Raw genomic sequence first — 13,548 nt, forward strand, 5'->3', positions numbered from 1 at the left:
AGCCGGTCCGTCTGACCTACCCCGTGTCTCCCCCACGGAGCAGGACCCCCCGAGTGGAGCTGGAGATGATCTCCCACATGGATCGTAAGGAGGAACTGTGGTTCTCCCACCTCTGCACCTTCCAAGTGAAGACCGAGATGGTTCTGAGCGACACCTGTGCAGGTGAGGGGATGGTACAGTCATAGAATCATTAAAGTTGGGAAAAGCTGTCTAAGGTCATCGAGTCCCACCATTAACCCAGCACTGCCAAGTCATCTGTGAACCTGGCAGTGAGAAAAACTTCTCCAGGATCCCCAAACCACATCAGAACGTGCAGGGTTGGTGGTACCGGGATGGAACACAGTCCTCCCAGCGCTGCTGCTGGTCCTGGCAGAGGCTGGGGCTGGATCCCAGAGAAGGCAGACAGGCAGTGCTGTGTCCATGGATGCTTTCACAGGCCCTGGCACTCTGTGGTTTCAGAAAGTCCTGGACTAGACACACCATGTGTCCCTGTCTCACAGCCCTGTCTGTAATTTCTTGCTATCTGAAGCTGTGTAAGGTTTAGCATCAGTGACAGCTCTCAGCCAGCAGTTCCACAGCATATTCAGCTGCTTTGTGAGTTGCTGCCTCCTTTGGTTTGCTTTGACACTGCCCTCTAGGAGCTCACTTGATGTCAGAGATCCCCACCGGTGGGCCACTTGTGGTTTTATAGTCTGCAAGAGCCCTGTCAGCTGCACCTTTTCACAACAGAATGGGCAGCTGAGTCATCTGTACAGAATCTGTACAGCAGTATAGGTCCTTCATGTCATCCTCTGTATCTGCCTCAGCTCTGTTGGAACTTCTCTGAAAGGGGGGATCCATCCCCTCCTTGCACACACCCAGGATGTGGGGTTTGATTGTTTTTCCCAATCAATCATTAGCATTTGATGAGCTGTTTTGTCTGCCTGGGAGCTGCAGTTTTCATCCATCTTCTCTAACTCCATGGTGCTATTCCTGAATAACACCAAGAACATCCTGGGCCCATTCTGATAAAAGTGCAAGGTATAGATGCTGTTTACCTCTGCAGTTCTTTGTGTTTACCTGCAGGGAATGTCCCCTGTCACCTGGCTGGTCATAAGGCTCTGACACAGTTTATAGTCAGCCTTTGTGTCTTACCCCTGAATAACAGAATCATCATCCACCTTCTTTTCCCTTCATTCCCACCTCCTGAGGGTCATCCATCCCATGGCAGCTTAGCTTCCTTACCAGTTTGGTGAAGGATGAATGTCTTTGGGAACACCTTTGCACTCCAGATCTCTTTTGCTAAAATTAGTGACATCTCTGAGGAGCTCCAGGTGGCTTCTCCTGAGAAAGAGAGATCCAAGGGTACATTTAAGGTGATATTTAGGTTCTCTCTCTATGTTTACACTCACTCTGCTTACCTGGACCTTTCCTTGTAGCTTAGCCCTGGCAATCTTGGCCATATCAGAGGCCTGAGCACAACCCAAATTGGTCTGGGCTGACAAGGAGCCACACTCTTCCTTTTTCTCTTGCTTATTCATTTTTGCCAGTTCAGCCCTAATGCTTCCAGTATGAATTCCTCTGGTGAGGTCCTGTGTTCATGATTTTGATCAAACCCTTTACAGACAACAGCAACAGAACAACTTCCCAAGCTCCACGGTCTGCTCAGTAAGTCAGACCTACAGGTCAGGAGTTTCATGCTGGGCTGACAGAAATGTCCTTATCCTGCCTTTGGATATCCCTCTTCTCTTCTCCTACAGGCCTGGATGGATTGGCTGCAGACAGATGGAAGTGGATAGCAAAATTCCAGTTTCTGTTCCTCTGAAGGAATGATTTTAAGGGAAACTATGTGAGGGAAAAGTAGCTGATCAATGTCACACCAAACTGCCACAAAAGGCATCTCAGGAGCTCAAAGTGAAATCATATTGTTATGATTTTCTTACAGTGACTAGAAGCAGGAAGATCAAATATGTACTTGTATCATCTGGGTTGTAATTCTGGACTCTCCTTCCTTTCTTGGTTCAGCAGTGACTCTCCTGTTTCAAGGCAAGCACTTCCTCATCCCAGCTCTGCCAGAGCACCAGCAGTGCCTGTGGTCTGTCCATCAGCCCCACATGACTGGTATGTTACCAGTTCATTCCACAGGGGTTTTCAGAGATCCTGGAGGAGCCATTGAGTTTTTCCACGGGCAGATCTGGGGCTCTGTGTGTTTGCAGCTTCAGTCCTCAGCCTGTGCCATGTTTTGGGTCTATGTGTAGTCAACAGCAGGTCTGTACACGATGATCTGGAATCTCTTCCCTTGCCTGACCTGTCCTAACCCTGGATGTGATGCCTCTCCTCAGAGATGCATGCTGCCATTTCTACATCCCATGTACATCCCTCTGACATCCACTGGCCCTTCCCTGGCAGCAGATGGGGCTGTGCCACACATCCTGTCTTGCCAGTTTAGCACATGAGCCCTCAGTGAGTCTGCAGAGAGCTCCACGGCCCCACTGACAGCAGAAGCCAGAGCACTGCTGGGATCTGTGCTTCTGGACCTGCTGGGATGCTCCTCAATCCATGTTAGAGGATTGAGGAGCACCCTCTATCCTAGAGGATAGGTGAGCAGCAGGCTGGAAGGAGGCAGTGCTCTGTGTAGATACCTGAGGAATTTGTGCAGCCCCTTGTCTGGAAAGGCTTTCAGCTGACCCTGAGTCTGTGCAGCATAGATTCATCCCACTCATGTTTCTGCAAGACTTGATGGGAATCAGAGGGCAGGGGTTTGTTCATTGCCTGTGTCCCAGGAGCTGGTTGGACTGTTCAGTTGGCATTACTTCCATGGACTTGCACTGCCTTCATCTTTTGTGTTTATATTGGATTTCCTCAGTGAATTATCTGGAGTTGCCCACAGAGGATCTTCAGTTCCCCAACCACCCCCCACACCAGGTTTGCTTTGCACCCATGGAGCACAAAATTGCCTTTCTTCTGCTCTAAGACTGGCATCAAGCAGGCTCCAGGTGGTCTCCATGTCTCATCCCTTAGGACCAGCGTCTCCTTTAGGCATCTTTTCTCTCTCTGCAACACCAGCAGCACAGATGCTGCATCTGTTCTGCTGAGCAGGGCAGTTCTTCGTGGCCCTTCCATGACTCCCAGTTCAGCTTTTAATAATGTTTTCAGATATCCTGGAAGAGCAGCCATCTTTCCCATTCGAGCACTAACTTTCACCTCTAATAAGCCAGTATTTTCAGTGGATTCAGGTTCTGGCAGAGCACCCAGGGCCATCTATTTCCAGGGTTTTTTCCTGTGAACACTCTTGAGAAATCCACTGTAGAGTTTGGAGGGAAATATCAAAACTTTTTATACTTAATCTGGTGAGTTCTTGGAATTTGGCCCCTTTAGATTTCCCCTGTCTAATGTTTTGTGTCCTGCCTGTGACTTCTCTCTGGATTCTCCTTTTTTTGCAGCTGAAGATGGGATTGTGAGCAAGGAAGAGGAGAATGCCCACCAAGGCATCCCTGGGCCAGCAGAGCCCAAGGCTTTACTCTCAGGACTCTCCAAGGAGAACAATTCCCAGAATCCAGCACAGGACCCAGTCGTCCCACACAGGTCAGAAGGAGTTCAGAGACCTCTGGGGAAGAGGCAAAGCCGAGTGATGCTTCGTGGGAAGAGCCTCAGGAGGCCGACAGACATTACCCAGCAGAGAAATCCATCTGTAGGGAGACTGATGGTATGTGGGGACTGCGGGAAGGGCTTCCGGGTGAGCTCCAACCTCATCCAGCACCGGAGGATCCACACCGGAGAGAAGCCCTTCGGCTGTGCCGAGTGTGGGGGCAGTTTCCGGCAACGCTCTCATCTCATCCAGCACCAGAGAACCCACACGGGGGAGAGGCCCTACGAGTGCTCCGACTGCGGGAAGACCTTCAGCGTGAGCTCCAAGCTGCTCCGCCACCAGGTGACCCACACCGGGGAGAAGCCCTACAGGTGTTCCGAGTGCGGGAAGAGCTTCTCCGGGAACGCCCAGCTCGTGCAGCACCGGCGGGTGCACACGGGGGAGAGGCCCTACGAGTGCGGCAGCTGCGGGAGGAGCTTCAGCGTGAGCTCGGCACTGGCGCGGCACCGGCGCGTCCACACCGGGGAAAAGCCCTACGGCTGCTCCGAGTGCGGGAAGAGCTTCAGCCAGAGCTCCGAGCTCATGAAGCACCAGCGGGTCCACACCGGGGAGAAGCCGTACGGGTGCTCCGAGTGCGGGAAGAGCTTCACCGTGAGCTCCGCCCTCATCCAGCACCGGCGGTTCCACACGGGCGAGCGCCCGTACGGGTGCTCCGAGTGCGGGAAGAGCTTCACGGTGAGCTCGCACCTTATCCAGCACCGCCGCTTCCACACCGGGGAGCGCCCCTTCAGGTGCGTGGAGTGCGGGAAGAGCTTCCTGTGGAGGTCGGCGCTGCTGCGGCACCGGCGGGTGCACACCGGGGAGCGCCCGTACGCCTGTGCCGACTGCGGGGACAGCTTTCGGCAGAGCGCCCACCTCACCCAGCACCGCCGCACACACACCGGGGAGCGCCCCTTCGCCTGCGCCGACTGCGGCAGGGGCTTCGCCGTCAGCTCCGCGCTGCTGCGGCACCGCCGCACCCACGGGGCCGGGCAGCCCTAGGGCGGCGTGGGCAGCGGGGCCGATCGCTGCGAGCCTGGCGTCTCTGCTTCACTGACAGCCCTGCTCCTGGAGGGGGAAGGCAGCTTATTTTAGGAGAACAAGCCCCAAAGGAGAGAGAGAGAAGGGAGAGGCAGTGCGAGCAGCTGGAGGTTTGGGGAGGAGCGTGGGCTCAGCAGGGGAAGGCGCTGGTGGTCGGAGGGGAAGCTCTTGGGAGAGAGAGTAAGTGGTCTGAAAATGCTGGAATGTGCCTGGTGTATTTCAGAGGGAGGTAAATGACTCTCTTGTGCTCACGCGTTATGGACCATTAATAGTGAACCAAACGGACCATCTCAAACGCTCTTGATTTCTGTGTTCAGAGACACCGGGCTCACCCCTCAGCCCACGGGCTGGGGCTGTAGCACAGAGAACCCGCAGCCGCCTTGCGAGGGCTGTCCGAGTGTGCCGCCGGCCCCACAGGGGCCGTGGGGCGGGAGCCGCGCTAGGTGTCGTTGCTGCCGCAGCCAATAAAGCCGCGGGTACCGAAGCGCCATCGCCGCCATCTTTCCTTCTCAGCCGACGCTCTTGCCCTCTGCGCATGCGCGGCAGCCGACCTCCCGGGGGGCGGGGCTACGCGCCGCACCGTCCAGGTGAGGGGGCGGGGCCAGGGCCGCGGCGTGACTTCCCGGCCACTCCCACCAATCGGCGGCGCCGGCGCGTGCCGTCCGTGTGTCCTGATTGGCCGCGCCGTGACCCCCCCTCATTAATAAATCCCGGCCGGCCGTGCGGGGTCTTTGTTTCGCGCCGCGGGCGGAGGGTGGAGGCGGCTCCGGTGAGTCTCCGTGGCAACGGGGGGGCTCCGGGCCCTGCTCCGCGGGGCTGGTCCCGCACCCTGCGGCGGAGAGGGGAGGACGCTGGGACGGCGGGCCCGGAGCTGTGGCGGCCGCGCTGTCCGCCGGGCCAGGCCCGCAGTTTTCAGCCCTCCTGGATCCCTGCCGTGTGTCCCCGCTCCGGGACGCGGCGGCCTCAGAGCCCCGCGGTGACTCTGCGCGGCGGCTCGTTGCGAGTGCCCGGGGCTTCAGGTCGGGAGCCGTGCGAGGGGGGCACTTGGCTCTCCTTGATCCCGCTGAGCTCAGAGGAGAGCTTGGAGGGCGAAGGCCTCCGAGGCCTCTCGCTGTCCCTGCCTTTCCGTTGTTGGGTGAAACAACTGCCCTATTCAAGGCTCAGCACTTACCCCCAGCAGTGCATTACACCCCGAGTGCCAGTCACTGGCCCCGCTCGGCGCGTCCCAGGCACACCTGTCAGCGTGCTGGGACAGGCAGGGCGAGCACCGGCTCTCCCCAGAGCAAGAGCTCTTTGATATACCCATGTGTGTCTTTCTTATCCCAGATCCGGCCCTGACTGACTTGTCCCTTGGCTGTTCTCATAGCCAAGGTGAGAAAATATGTTTCTAATGTGCTGCCTGTCACAAAGGCCACCACCAAAGGTGCTCTGAAGGTCTGTGAGCTTGCCAGGAGCTTCCCTGGGTCAGGTTGCTGAGGTGCTGGGCTGCAGCTCTGGGGGACAGAAGTAGCATTTGTGTGGGCACTGCTAGAAGTGTCTTAGACTTGAATTATTGCCTAAATTTTGACTGTGTCCCGATGAAGCCTTAAACCTACCTGAGATCAGGTAATGTAGCAATTTATTCTGTGAGGCTCCATTTCCAGCAGAAGGTGCCAAATTCCTCCCCAGAGGGAGGAGGAGACACAAGTCTCTCCTGCTAGGATTGCCAGGTAACCTCTGAGATGATTCCAGCCCCTAGAGTGGAGTTCTGGGGTTTGTCTCCAGCACAGTGATGCTCAGGTAGGTCCAGCCACACTGAGCTCTGTGTATAGGGAAATGCCTTGAAATTACGTGGAGGTCAAACAGCAAAGGTGAACTCTGTACTGCCTGGGTGTTCCTGAGCTATTGAACTTCTCCCAGGGTGCCCAAGCAACTCTGAGGCTTCCAGTCCTGCTTCCTGCAGCAGTGGTGCCTGCTTCCTTCAAAAGGCACAGGATTATTGGGATTAAGTGTCTTCGTACCCTAGAAGAGCAGCTGTGCATCTGGGGTGTGAGGCTTGCTGGGGAGATGTGCATGGGGGCAAAGTAATTGCTGGCTGGATGAGGTGGGATGTTTTCTCAGAGGGTTTGAACACTGTCATTGGGAAGGAAATGTTTAGAATGCTGAGGTGTCCTGTACCAAACCTCCTCCCCACTCTGTTATCCCAGCTCATGGCTTTGATTTGAGTTGGATTTCTCCCAGGCAGGCTGCTGTCCGGGCACTGCAAAGATATGTGTTTACACTGAACATCAGCCAGGTCCTGGATGAGCTGAGCTCCTGCAGCAAATGGAATGACATTCCAGGCTCTGCAGAGGAGGTGGGCAGCTGCCTGAGCCGCCTCCTTGGCATGTGGGACACATCCTCCTTTCCAGAGGAGCAGAGCACCCTGAGAAACCAGGGCTGTGACCAGGGACTGGAGTTGCCAGTTTTTGAGTAAAAGCAACAATGTGCAGTGATAAGAGACACAATGATTCTGACTTCCCTTCCTCACAGTTCTTGTGCAGTAGCCCAGCAGTGGAAAGGATGGGACTGGTTTGTGCTGACATGTCTCTTGAATTCATGGCTCATTGGGGAGGTGTCTGTACTAGAAACTGTATCAGAAAAATCTGAGCTTCCCTATTTCCTGCATGTGTTCTACCCTTGCCTGGGGCTACAGGGACTGCTGTCATCACTGACTGCCCCATTGCCATGGAGAGGAACGTGTCACACTGAGCCTCTGCTGCACAGTTGCAGATACGAGTCCCAGAGTGCATCAAAGACCTTAAATGCCTGTTTGTGTGCTGAACCCTGCTCCCGTCAGCAGGCAGTGCTCCTGGGGCAGCCATTCCCCCTTCTCATCAGCTGTGCTGCTACAGCACCGGTAGCAGGGTTGGGTAAAGGCTTCTGAGGCCCCAGGAGCTCCCCCTGTGTGGTGTGGGGAGCAGAGTTCCCGTGTGGGGGAGTGCTGCTGAGCACGAGTGTGCCCGAGGCGTGGGAGGGGAGGCTCTGAGGAGTGAGCAGAGGTGTCTTGTACAACAGTGATCTCAGGGCCATGTGCATGTGGCCACTGGGAGCCTTGAGCCACTGCTGCTGTTAACAATGGTTTCCTGAGCCTGATGTGGTGTGTTCCTTTAGGCTGGATTTGATGTCAGCCTTCAGGCCTCTCCCAAGGGATGAGTGGTGCTGAAGTGCTCTGTAGCTCTGCTCTCACCTGCTGCTTTGTACCGGGGGCTGTTGCAGGTGTGTGGGGACAGCACACCCTACCTCCAGGCCTCTGGCTTTCTGGGGCTGTAAGATGAGCTGGAACTCGTTTGTCCAGTTTCATTTTGGAATCTGCATCTCTTGAGAAGGTCTGGCCTGCCATAAGCTGAGCAGGAGAGATGATCTGCATTGGCAGAGGTGAATGGGCTGTGCCCCCGTGCCCATGAAGGCTCCTGGTTGAGCTCAGGTGGGTGATTTGCCTCTGCTTTGGTTTCCCTTCCCCACAGTGGGCATCTCCCAATGTTTGAAGGTGGAGCTGTGTGAGGAGCCAAGATGAGTCCAGTGTGCTGAGCTGATGTGAGCACGTGTGCTGTCTAGGGAGTGATCACATGGACAGTACAGCACCTGAAGGTGGTTTCCTCACCTTTCTTGAGCCCATGTGCTGGTGTTCCCACCTGCCCTTCCCCATCCTGGGGTGGGAAGACTTCACCCTGCCAAGTCCTGCAGGATGCAGCCCCCTGAAGTGGGGGAGCACGAGGATGGCTCTCCTAGAGCGAGGCTTTCCAAAGAGCCAGCAGCAGCTTAGCCCCTTGCTCCTCTGCCAAGGCTGCCTCTAAGGTGGTGGTGCTGCTCTGCACAAAGCTGATTACAGGCCCACTTTGTAAATGAGGTGCCTGGATTTCTGTGCTCAGCCAGTGTAAGCGATACCTGCCTGGTACGGGCTCTCCAGGCTGGTTTTGTGTGGAGCCTGGGGGTTTCCTCCTTGTTTACCCCAACTGCATGTGGAGGGGGGAGTAGTCACGAGGTGTGATGTGCTGATCCAGTGAGTGAGCCATTGTTCCTGCTTCTGGGTAAGTCTTGTGCATCCTGGTACGTCCAAGGAGATTCTGTTTCCTTTTGCAAAAGAGGAGGGGAAACCCAGCTGCTTGTGGGGTTTGAAGTAAACCCTGGCAGGCAGGAGAGGAGGCTGTGAGTGGGAACAGGAGCAGTGAAATCTGCCCTTGCTTTGGAAGTTCCTATATTCTGTCGCAGGGAATGTTCTTGTTTCCCCTGTGAGCTGCCTGACTTCAGAGCTCAGCTGGCCTAATTCCCCACTGCTTTCTTCCAGGGAAGCTCTGTGCTGCTGTGGAAATGGAGCTTGTTCTTCTTCCTGAGTGAAGGGGAGGTGCTTCCCTTTCCTGTGACTCTGCTCTGAGCAGCACATTGGGTGAAATATTTGGTGGCACCAGGGGAGAGCTGCTTGCTCACGATTTCAGTGCAGGTTCCCAACTCGGAGCTCTCACCTTCAGCCAGGAGCCACCCTGGAGTGGGAAACCAAATGCAGGCTGCTCGCTGTGTTGTAGGTCTCTGAGGTTGATATTTAGTGAGCTGGGTGTTAGTGTTGAGGTTCTCCTGGGGGGGCTGAACTGAACAAACAAATGTGCTTCCTTGGAAGCACCTGGTGTTCGGTGGAAACGGCCGGCGGCTGTTCCTCACCCCCTGCCTGGGGGGCAGCCCAGAGGCTCCTTACTAGACAACATTTCACACCCATCCCTTTGCTAAGGCAGCTTCCCTCAAAAACCCCTTCCTGATTGTGCCTTTCAGACCGATCCCCAGCACTGACCAGCAATGCCATCGGCCATGGAGGGCCCGGAGGCGGGAGAAGACGCGGATGTCTCGCGCTACGAGGAAACAGAAGACAACAATGTCAGGTGAGTCCTACACTATTGCACAGACACAGCCCTGGGCAAGGCAGGAGACCTGCCAGGTCAAGGAGTGATCCTTCTCCTCATCTGAAAGAAGTGAGAGACACCAGTAGATGACTAATCAACTACATGTGCAGTAAAATCTGTTTAATCAAACTGCTGGAAGGGATGGGAAGGAGCAATCTGGCAGGGCTGACAACACAGTTATTTTTTTAGCTGCCACTATCAAACTGACATTCCACAAACACTTTGACCATTTGGTGGTTGTGTTTCTGCCTTCCTGGCCAAGGAGGCCGGTTTTCCATGGCTCGCTGGGCAGGCTCATGTGATAGCAGCTTCTTGTTTTGAAAGGTGACTCCAGAGGTGAACTCCACTCTGGACATCTGCCTTTCTTGCTTTGCAGAATACCTGCAGGTCCAGGCAAGAACACTTTTTAGGAGGTTAGTTCCAAAACCAAATTCACAAAATGCTCTAAAACCCAAAGATTCAGACCTGGAAAATGGGAAGAATATAGGGTGCTTCCCAGAGGACCTAGATAGGCTGGTCGACTTCTTTGACTTGACAGGCTCAGCTTCATAAGAAGTTAATGTTTCCTGGCTCTCCTGGCACACTCAGTGGGTCTGGGGTGTCCAAAGTCTCTCTTCCAGCTAACAGGAACGTGCTACCTGTAGCAAACTAGTGATAAAAACCACAAGGTGCACTTTGGCATGATTTGAGTGAGTGTAGTGTTGATACTGTACCACCCTCCAGGTAAGTGCAGTGGCTGTAACTACAAATCATAGATTTTAATGAGTTTTTTTTAGAAATTCACCATGTGGAAACCTGCAAAAACAGTGTAATTCAGGAGAAATAAACTTTTTAAGGGTATTCTTGCCCTGCTTCCTCCTGCTGGTGCCAGTTCAACCTGGGGAGTGGCCTGAGGGTCCCACCTTGTACCCTCTCCAGTCTGGGCCTGGGATGTTAGGGATTGAAGGGGATCCCTGCAAACAGAGCAGGGACAAACTCATAGCTGTGTGTGGTAAAAGGAGCTCTCCCTGTCCCCTGCAGCCCCACAGACCTGTCAGAGCTGCTGAAGGAGGGCACAAAGGAATCCCACGACCGTGCCGAGAACACCCAGTTTGTCAAGGACTTCCTGAAAGGACGGATCAGGAAGGAGCTCTTCAAGGTGGGTGTTGCTCTGCTCCTGATCTCTTTGATGTGATGCAGACTTGGAGGCAGAGCCCCACAGCCCTGGGGGGTGTTATGGGGGTAGATAGAGCAGAGCCTCTGCTCCTTCAAGCAATACCTGCCTAGTATGAGCTCTCCAGGTGGGTTTTGTGTTGAGCCTGGGGCATTTCCTCCTTGTTTACCCCAATTCCAAGCAGGGGGGAGCAGTCCTGAGGTGTAATGTGCTGATCCAGGGACTGGCTTCTCAGGGGAGCTGTGCTTTGTCCATAGCTGGCCACAGTGGCCCTGCACTTCACCTACTCTGCCCTGGAGGAGGAGATGGATCGCAACAAGGACAACCCGGTCTTTGCTCCTCTCTATTTCCCTGTGGAGCTTCACCGGAGGGAAGCACTGGCTAAAGACCTTAAATATTTCTATGGAGAAGACTGGAAAGAGAAGATCCAGTGTTCAGAGGCAACTCAGCAATATGTGGACAGAATCCATCATGTGGGACAGCATGAGCCAGAGCTGCTGGTGGCTCACGCTTACACCCGCTACATGGGGGACCTCTCAGGTGGCCAGGTGCTGAAGAAGGTGGCCCAGAGGGCCCTAAAGTTGCCCAGTACTGGGGAAGGGATCCAGTTCTACGTGTTTGAGAACGTTTCCAATGCACAGCAGTTCAAGCAGCTTTACAGAGCAAGGATGAATGCTCTGGACTTGGACAAGAACACCAAGGAAAGGATCGTGGAAGAGGCCAACAGAGCCTTCAGATTTAACATGCAGGTACTAAACAAATCCCTTGTGTGCAGGTGCTGCTGCTTTTGGGTCTGATCCAGGTTAATTCAGTCAGACTGCTCACCCAGGCAGTGGTTTGGGGCTGAGACCACCATAGCCCCTCTGTCTTGTGGGGTTGGGATTCTACTCTAAATAGCTTCTCCATTAGCTTCTGGAGCTGGTGTTGGGCAGGAATTCCTCCTGTGCTCCAACACCACAGCTGGGCCTTTGACTGGGGCAAAATTAATATGACTTCAAGATTCCTGTGGGCTGTGTGGCTCTGAAGCAGTAAGGGGAACAGAGCTGTTGCTCTGAGACAGCCTCAAACAGTTTGAGTGTGTTACACTGCCCTGGTGACAGTCATCTCCTGTCTCAGGTCTGACATGTTGCCCTATGGCCAAAAATGTCTGGAGCCTCTTGTTCCTCCCATAGCATTTGCCTTTCATCAAACCTGACTGAGCTGCCACTTGCCCCAGGGGGATGAACACAGATTTAGCTACTGGATGGGAGCTTTAATCTGTGCTTGTAGCTGGTTGGTGTGGTTTAAACTGGTCAGGAATGTGTTGGGATGTGGTTGACTCCTTCATCAGGATTATTATGGAATCCTCTGGCAACAGAGCTGGAGGGGCTGGCTGGCCACTGCAGGAGCAGGGATCCTCTGACAGTGTGCAGTTGGCTCACACTCCCACCTGCAGCAGGATGGGAGGGGAGCAGCAGGGTGGTCCTGCCTTCTCCTGGCTCTGACTGGATGCTTTTGGGATGGGCTGTTCCTTCCTGGAGCTGTAACATGTGCCAGGTGCCACCACAGGTTTGCAGCGAGGTGCTCCCAAAGGAGTCCCCGGGGGGAGGGAGGCAGGAGTGGTGCTTGCCTGTTCTCCAGATGATTCCAGGACTCTGGATGAGCTGTGCCTGCCTCACGTGCTCGCTGTGGCCACTTGCAGGTGTTTGATGAGCTGGACAAGATCGGCAGGTCGCTGCCAGAAGAAGCCCAAGATGGAGGGTTTCCAGTGCACGACCGAAAAGGAGACATCCGCAAATGCCCCTACTACACAGACAAACTGGGTAGGTGGGGGCAGGGAGAGCTGCCACACGTGTGTGGCACGAGCCTGGCAGCACTAACAGTGCTTTCTGTGTCCTGGCAGGCGCGGCAGGGCCCGGCTGCCCCTTCCACGCCGCGGTGGGTCTGGCCAGGCAGCCCCTCGTGCAGCTGGTGCTGGCAGCCTGCGTGGCAGTGGCAGCAGGAGCTGCAGCCTGGTACCTCCTGTGACTGGCACGGCGTGGGGGCAAGGAGAGAGACGTGCCCTGTCCGTTTTCAGACCCTTCCCTTGCTGGTGGTGAGTTGGCTGCAGCGTTGGAGTGAGGAAGTAAACGGGAATCCTGCGGGACTGTCCAAACCTCCTTGCACACCGCTGTAACGTGATGTCTTTAGCTGACTAGTGCCCAGGACTGGTCGGTGTGAGGGGGTGAGGATTCCACTGCAGCACTGCCCTGCCCTGCCCAGGCTGGGGCAGCTTTTAAGGCTAAAGATGTCCTGTCCTGTCCTGGCAAAGGCTTCACGTGCTTGGCTTTTCATCTCCATCCCCAGAGCAGTGTCTGGAGGGGGTTTCCTGCCCTGGGCTGCATCCCCAGAATGTGTCATCAGCCTCTTCAGCAAAGAGCACTTGCTTTCCCACCCTGAGAAGCTGAGGCTGTGCTGTGGGGCTGTTACCTCAAAGGAGAGTCCTGTTGGGTGTGCTGTCCCAAGGACCTGGTCTGACTCCTGTTGGAGGGAGCACCCTGGGGATGGGGACAGGACTGTGAGGGGGTATGGAGGTGACAGATGTGTATTGTGCAACTTTGGGGTTGAGGGTTGGTTGTTGGTTATTTTTCCTGAAGCCTTGACTGAAATAAAAAGTTGCAATGCTATAGCTGGGGAAAGCCAGAATCAAGTCACTGGGAGAACAGGAGAGGCTGGGGAGGGGATTAAGGGGGAGATGGGAGCACTGTTGTACTTGTCTCTGACTCAGGCAGTCCCTGAGAAACTCCTGCTCTTGCACTCCCCGTCCCTGCTGCCTCCCCTGGGGTTTCCCCCAGTTCCTGGTGAGAGGGTTCCTGGTG

At 55.0% G+C, this 13,548-nt stretch overlaps 2 protein-coding genes across 3 annotated transcripts; both read left to right on the top strand.

Moving 5' to 3' along the window:
- The first annotated feature begins 77 nt into the window (after nt 1-77).
- Nucleotides 78-4,609, top strand: LOC135423375 (zinc finger protein 501-like). The gene is made up of 2 exons (XM_064673570.1): nt 78-162; nt 3,423-4,609. Exons 1-2 carry the CDS (start codon nt 78-80, stop codon nt 4,607-4,609), a joined length of 1,272 nt encoding a protein of 423 aa, XP_064529640.1.
- Nucleotides 4,283-13,358, top strand: HMOX2 (heme oxygenase 2). 2 transcript variants are annotated; one of them, XM_064672630.1, is made up of 6 exons: nt 4,283-4,359; nt 9,431-9,537; nt 10,579-10,696; nt 10,969-11,460; nt 12,393-12,513; nt 12,594-13,358. In XM_064672630.1, exons 2-6 carry the CDS (start codon nt 9,455-9,457, stop codon nt 12,716-12,718), a joined length of 939 nt encoding a protein of 312 aa, XP_064528700.1. In that variant the 5' UTR covers nt 4,283-4,359; nt 9,431-9,454; the 3' UTR covers nt 12,719-13,358. The 2 variants fall into 2 exon arrangements, with proteins under 2 accessions (XP_064528700.1, XP_064528699.1); XM_064672629.1 differs by lacking the exon at nt 4,283-4,359 and adding an exon at nt 5,303-5,417.
- The last annotated feature ends 190 nt before the right edge of the window (nt 13,359-13,548 follow it).

The sequence above is a fragment of the Pseudopipra pipra genome, chromosome 16, assembly GCF_036250125.1.
Source record: "Pseudopipra pipra isolate bDixPip1 chromosome 16, bDixPip1.hap1, whole genome shotgun sequence".
NCBI classification, from domain to species: Eukaryota; Metazoa; Chordata; class Aves; order Passeriformes; family Pipridae; genus Pseudopipra; species Pseudopipra pipra.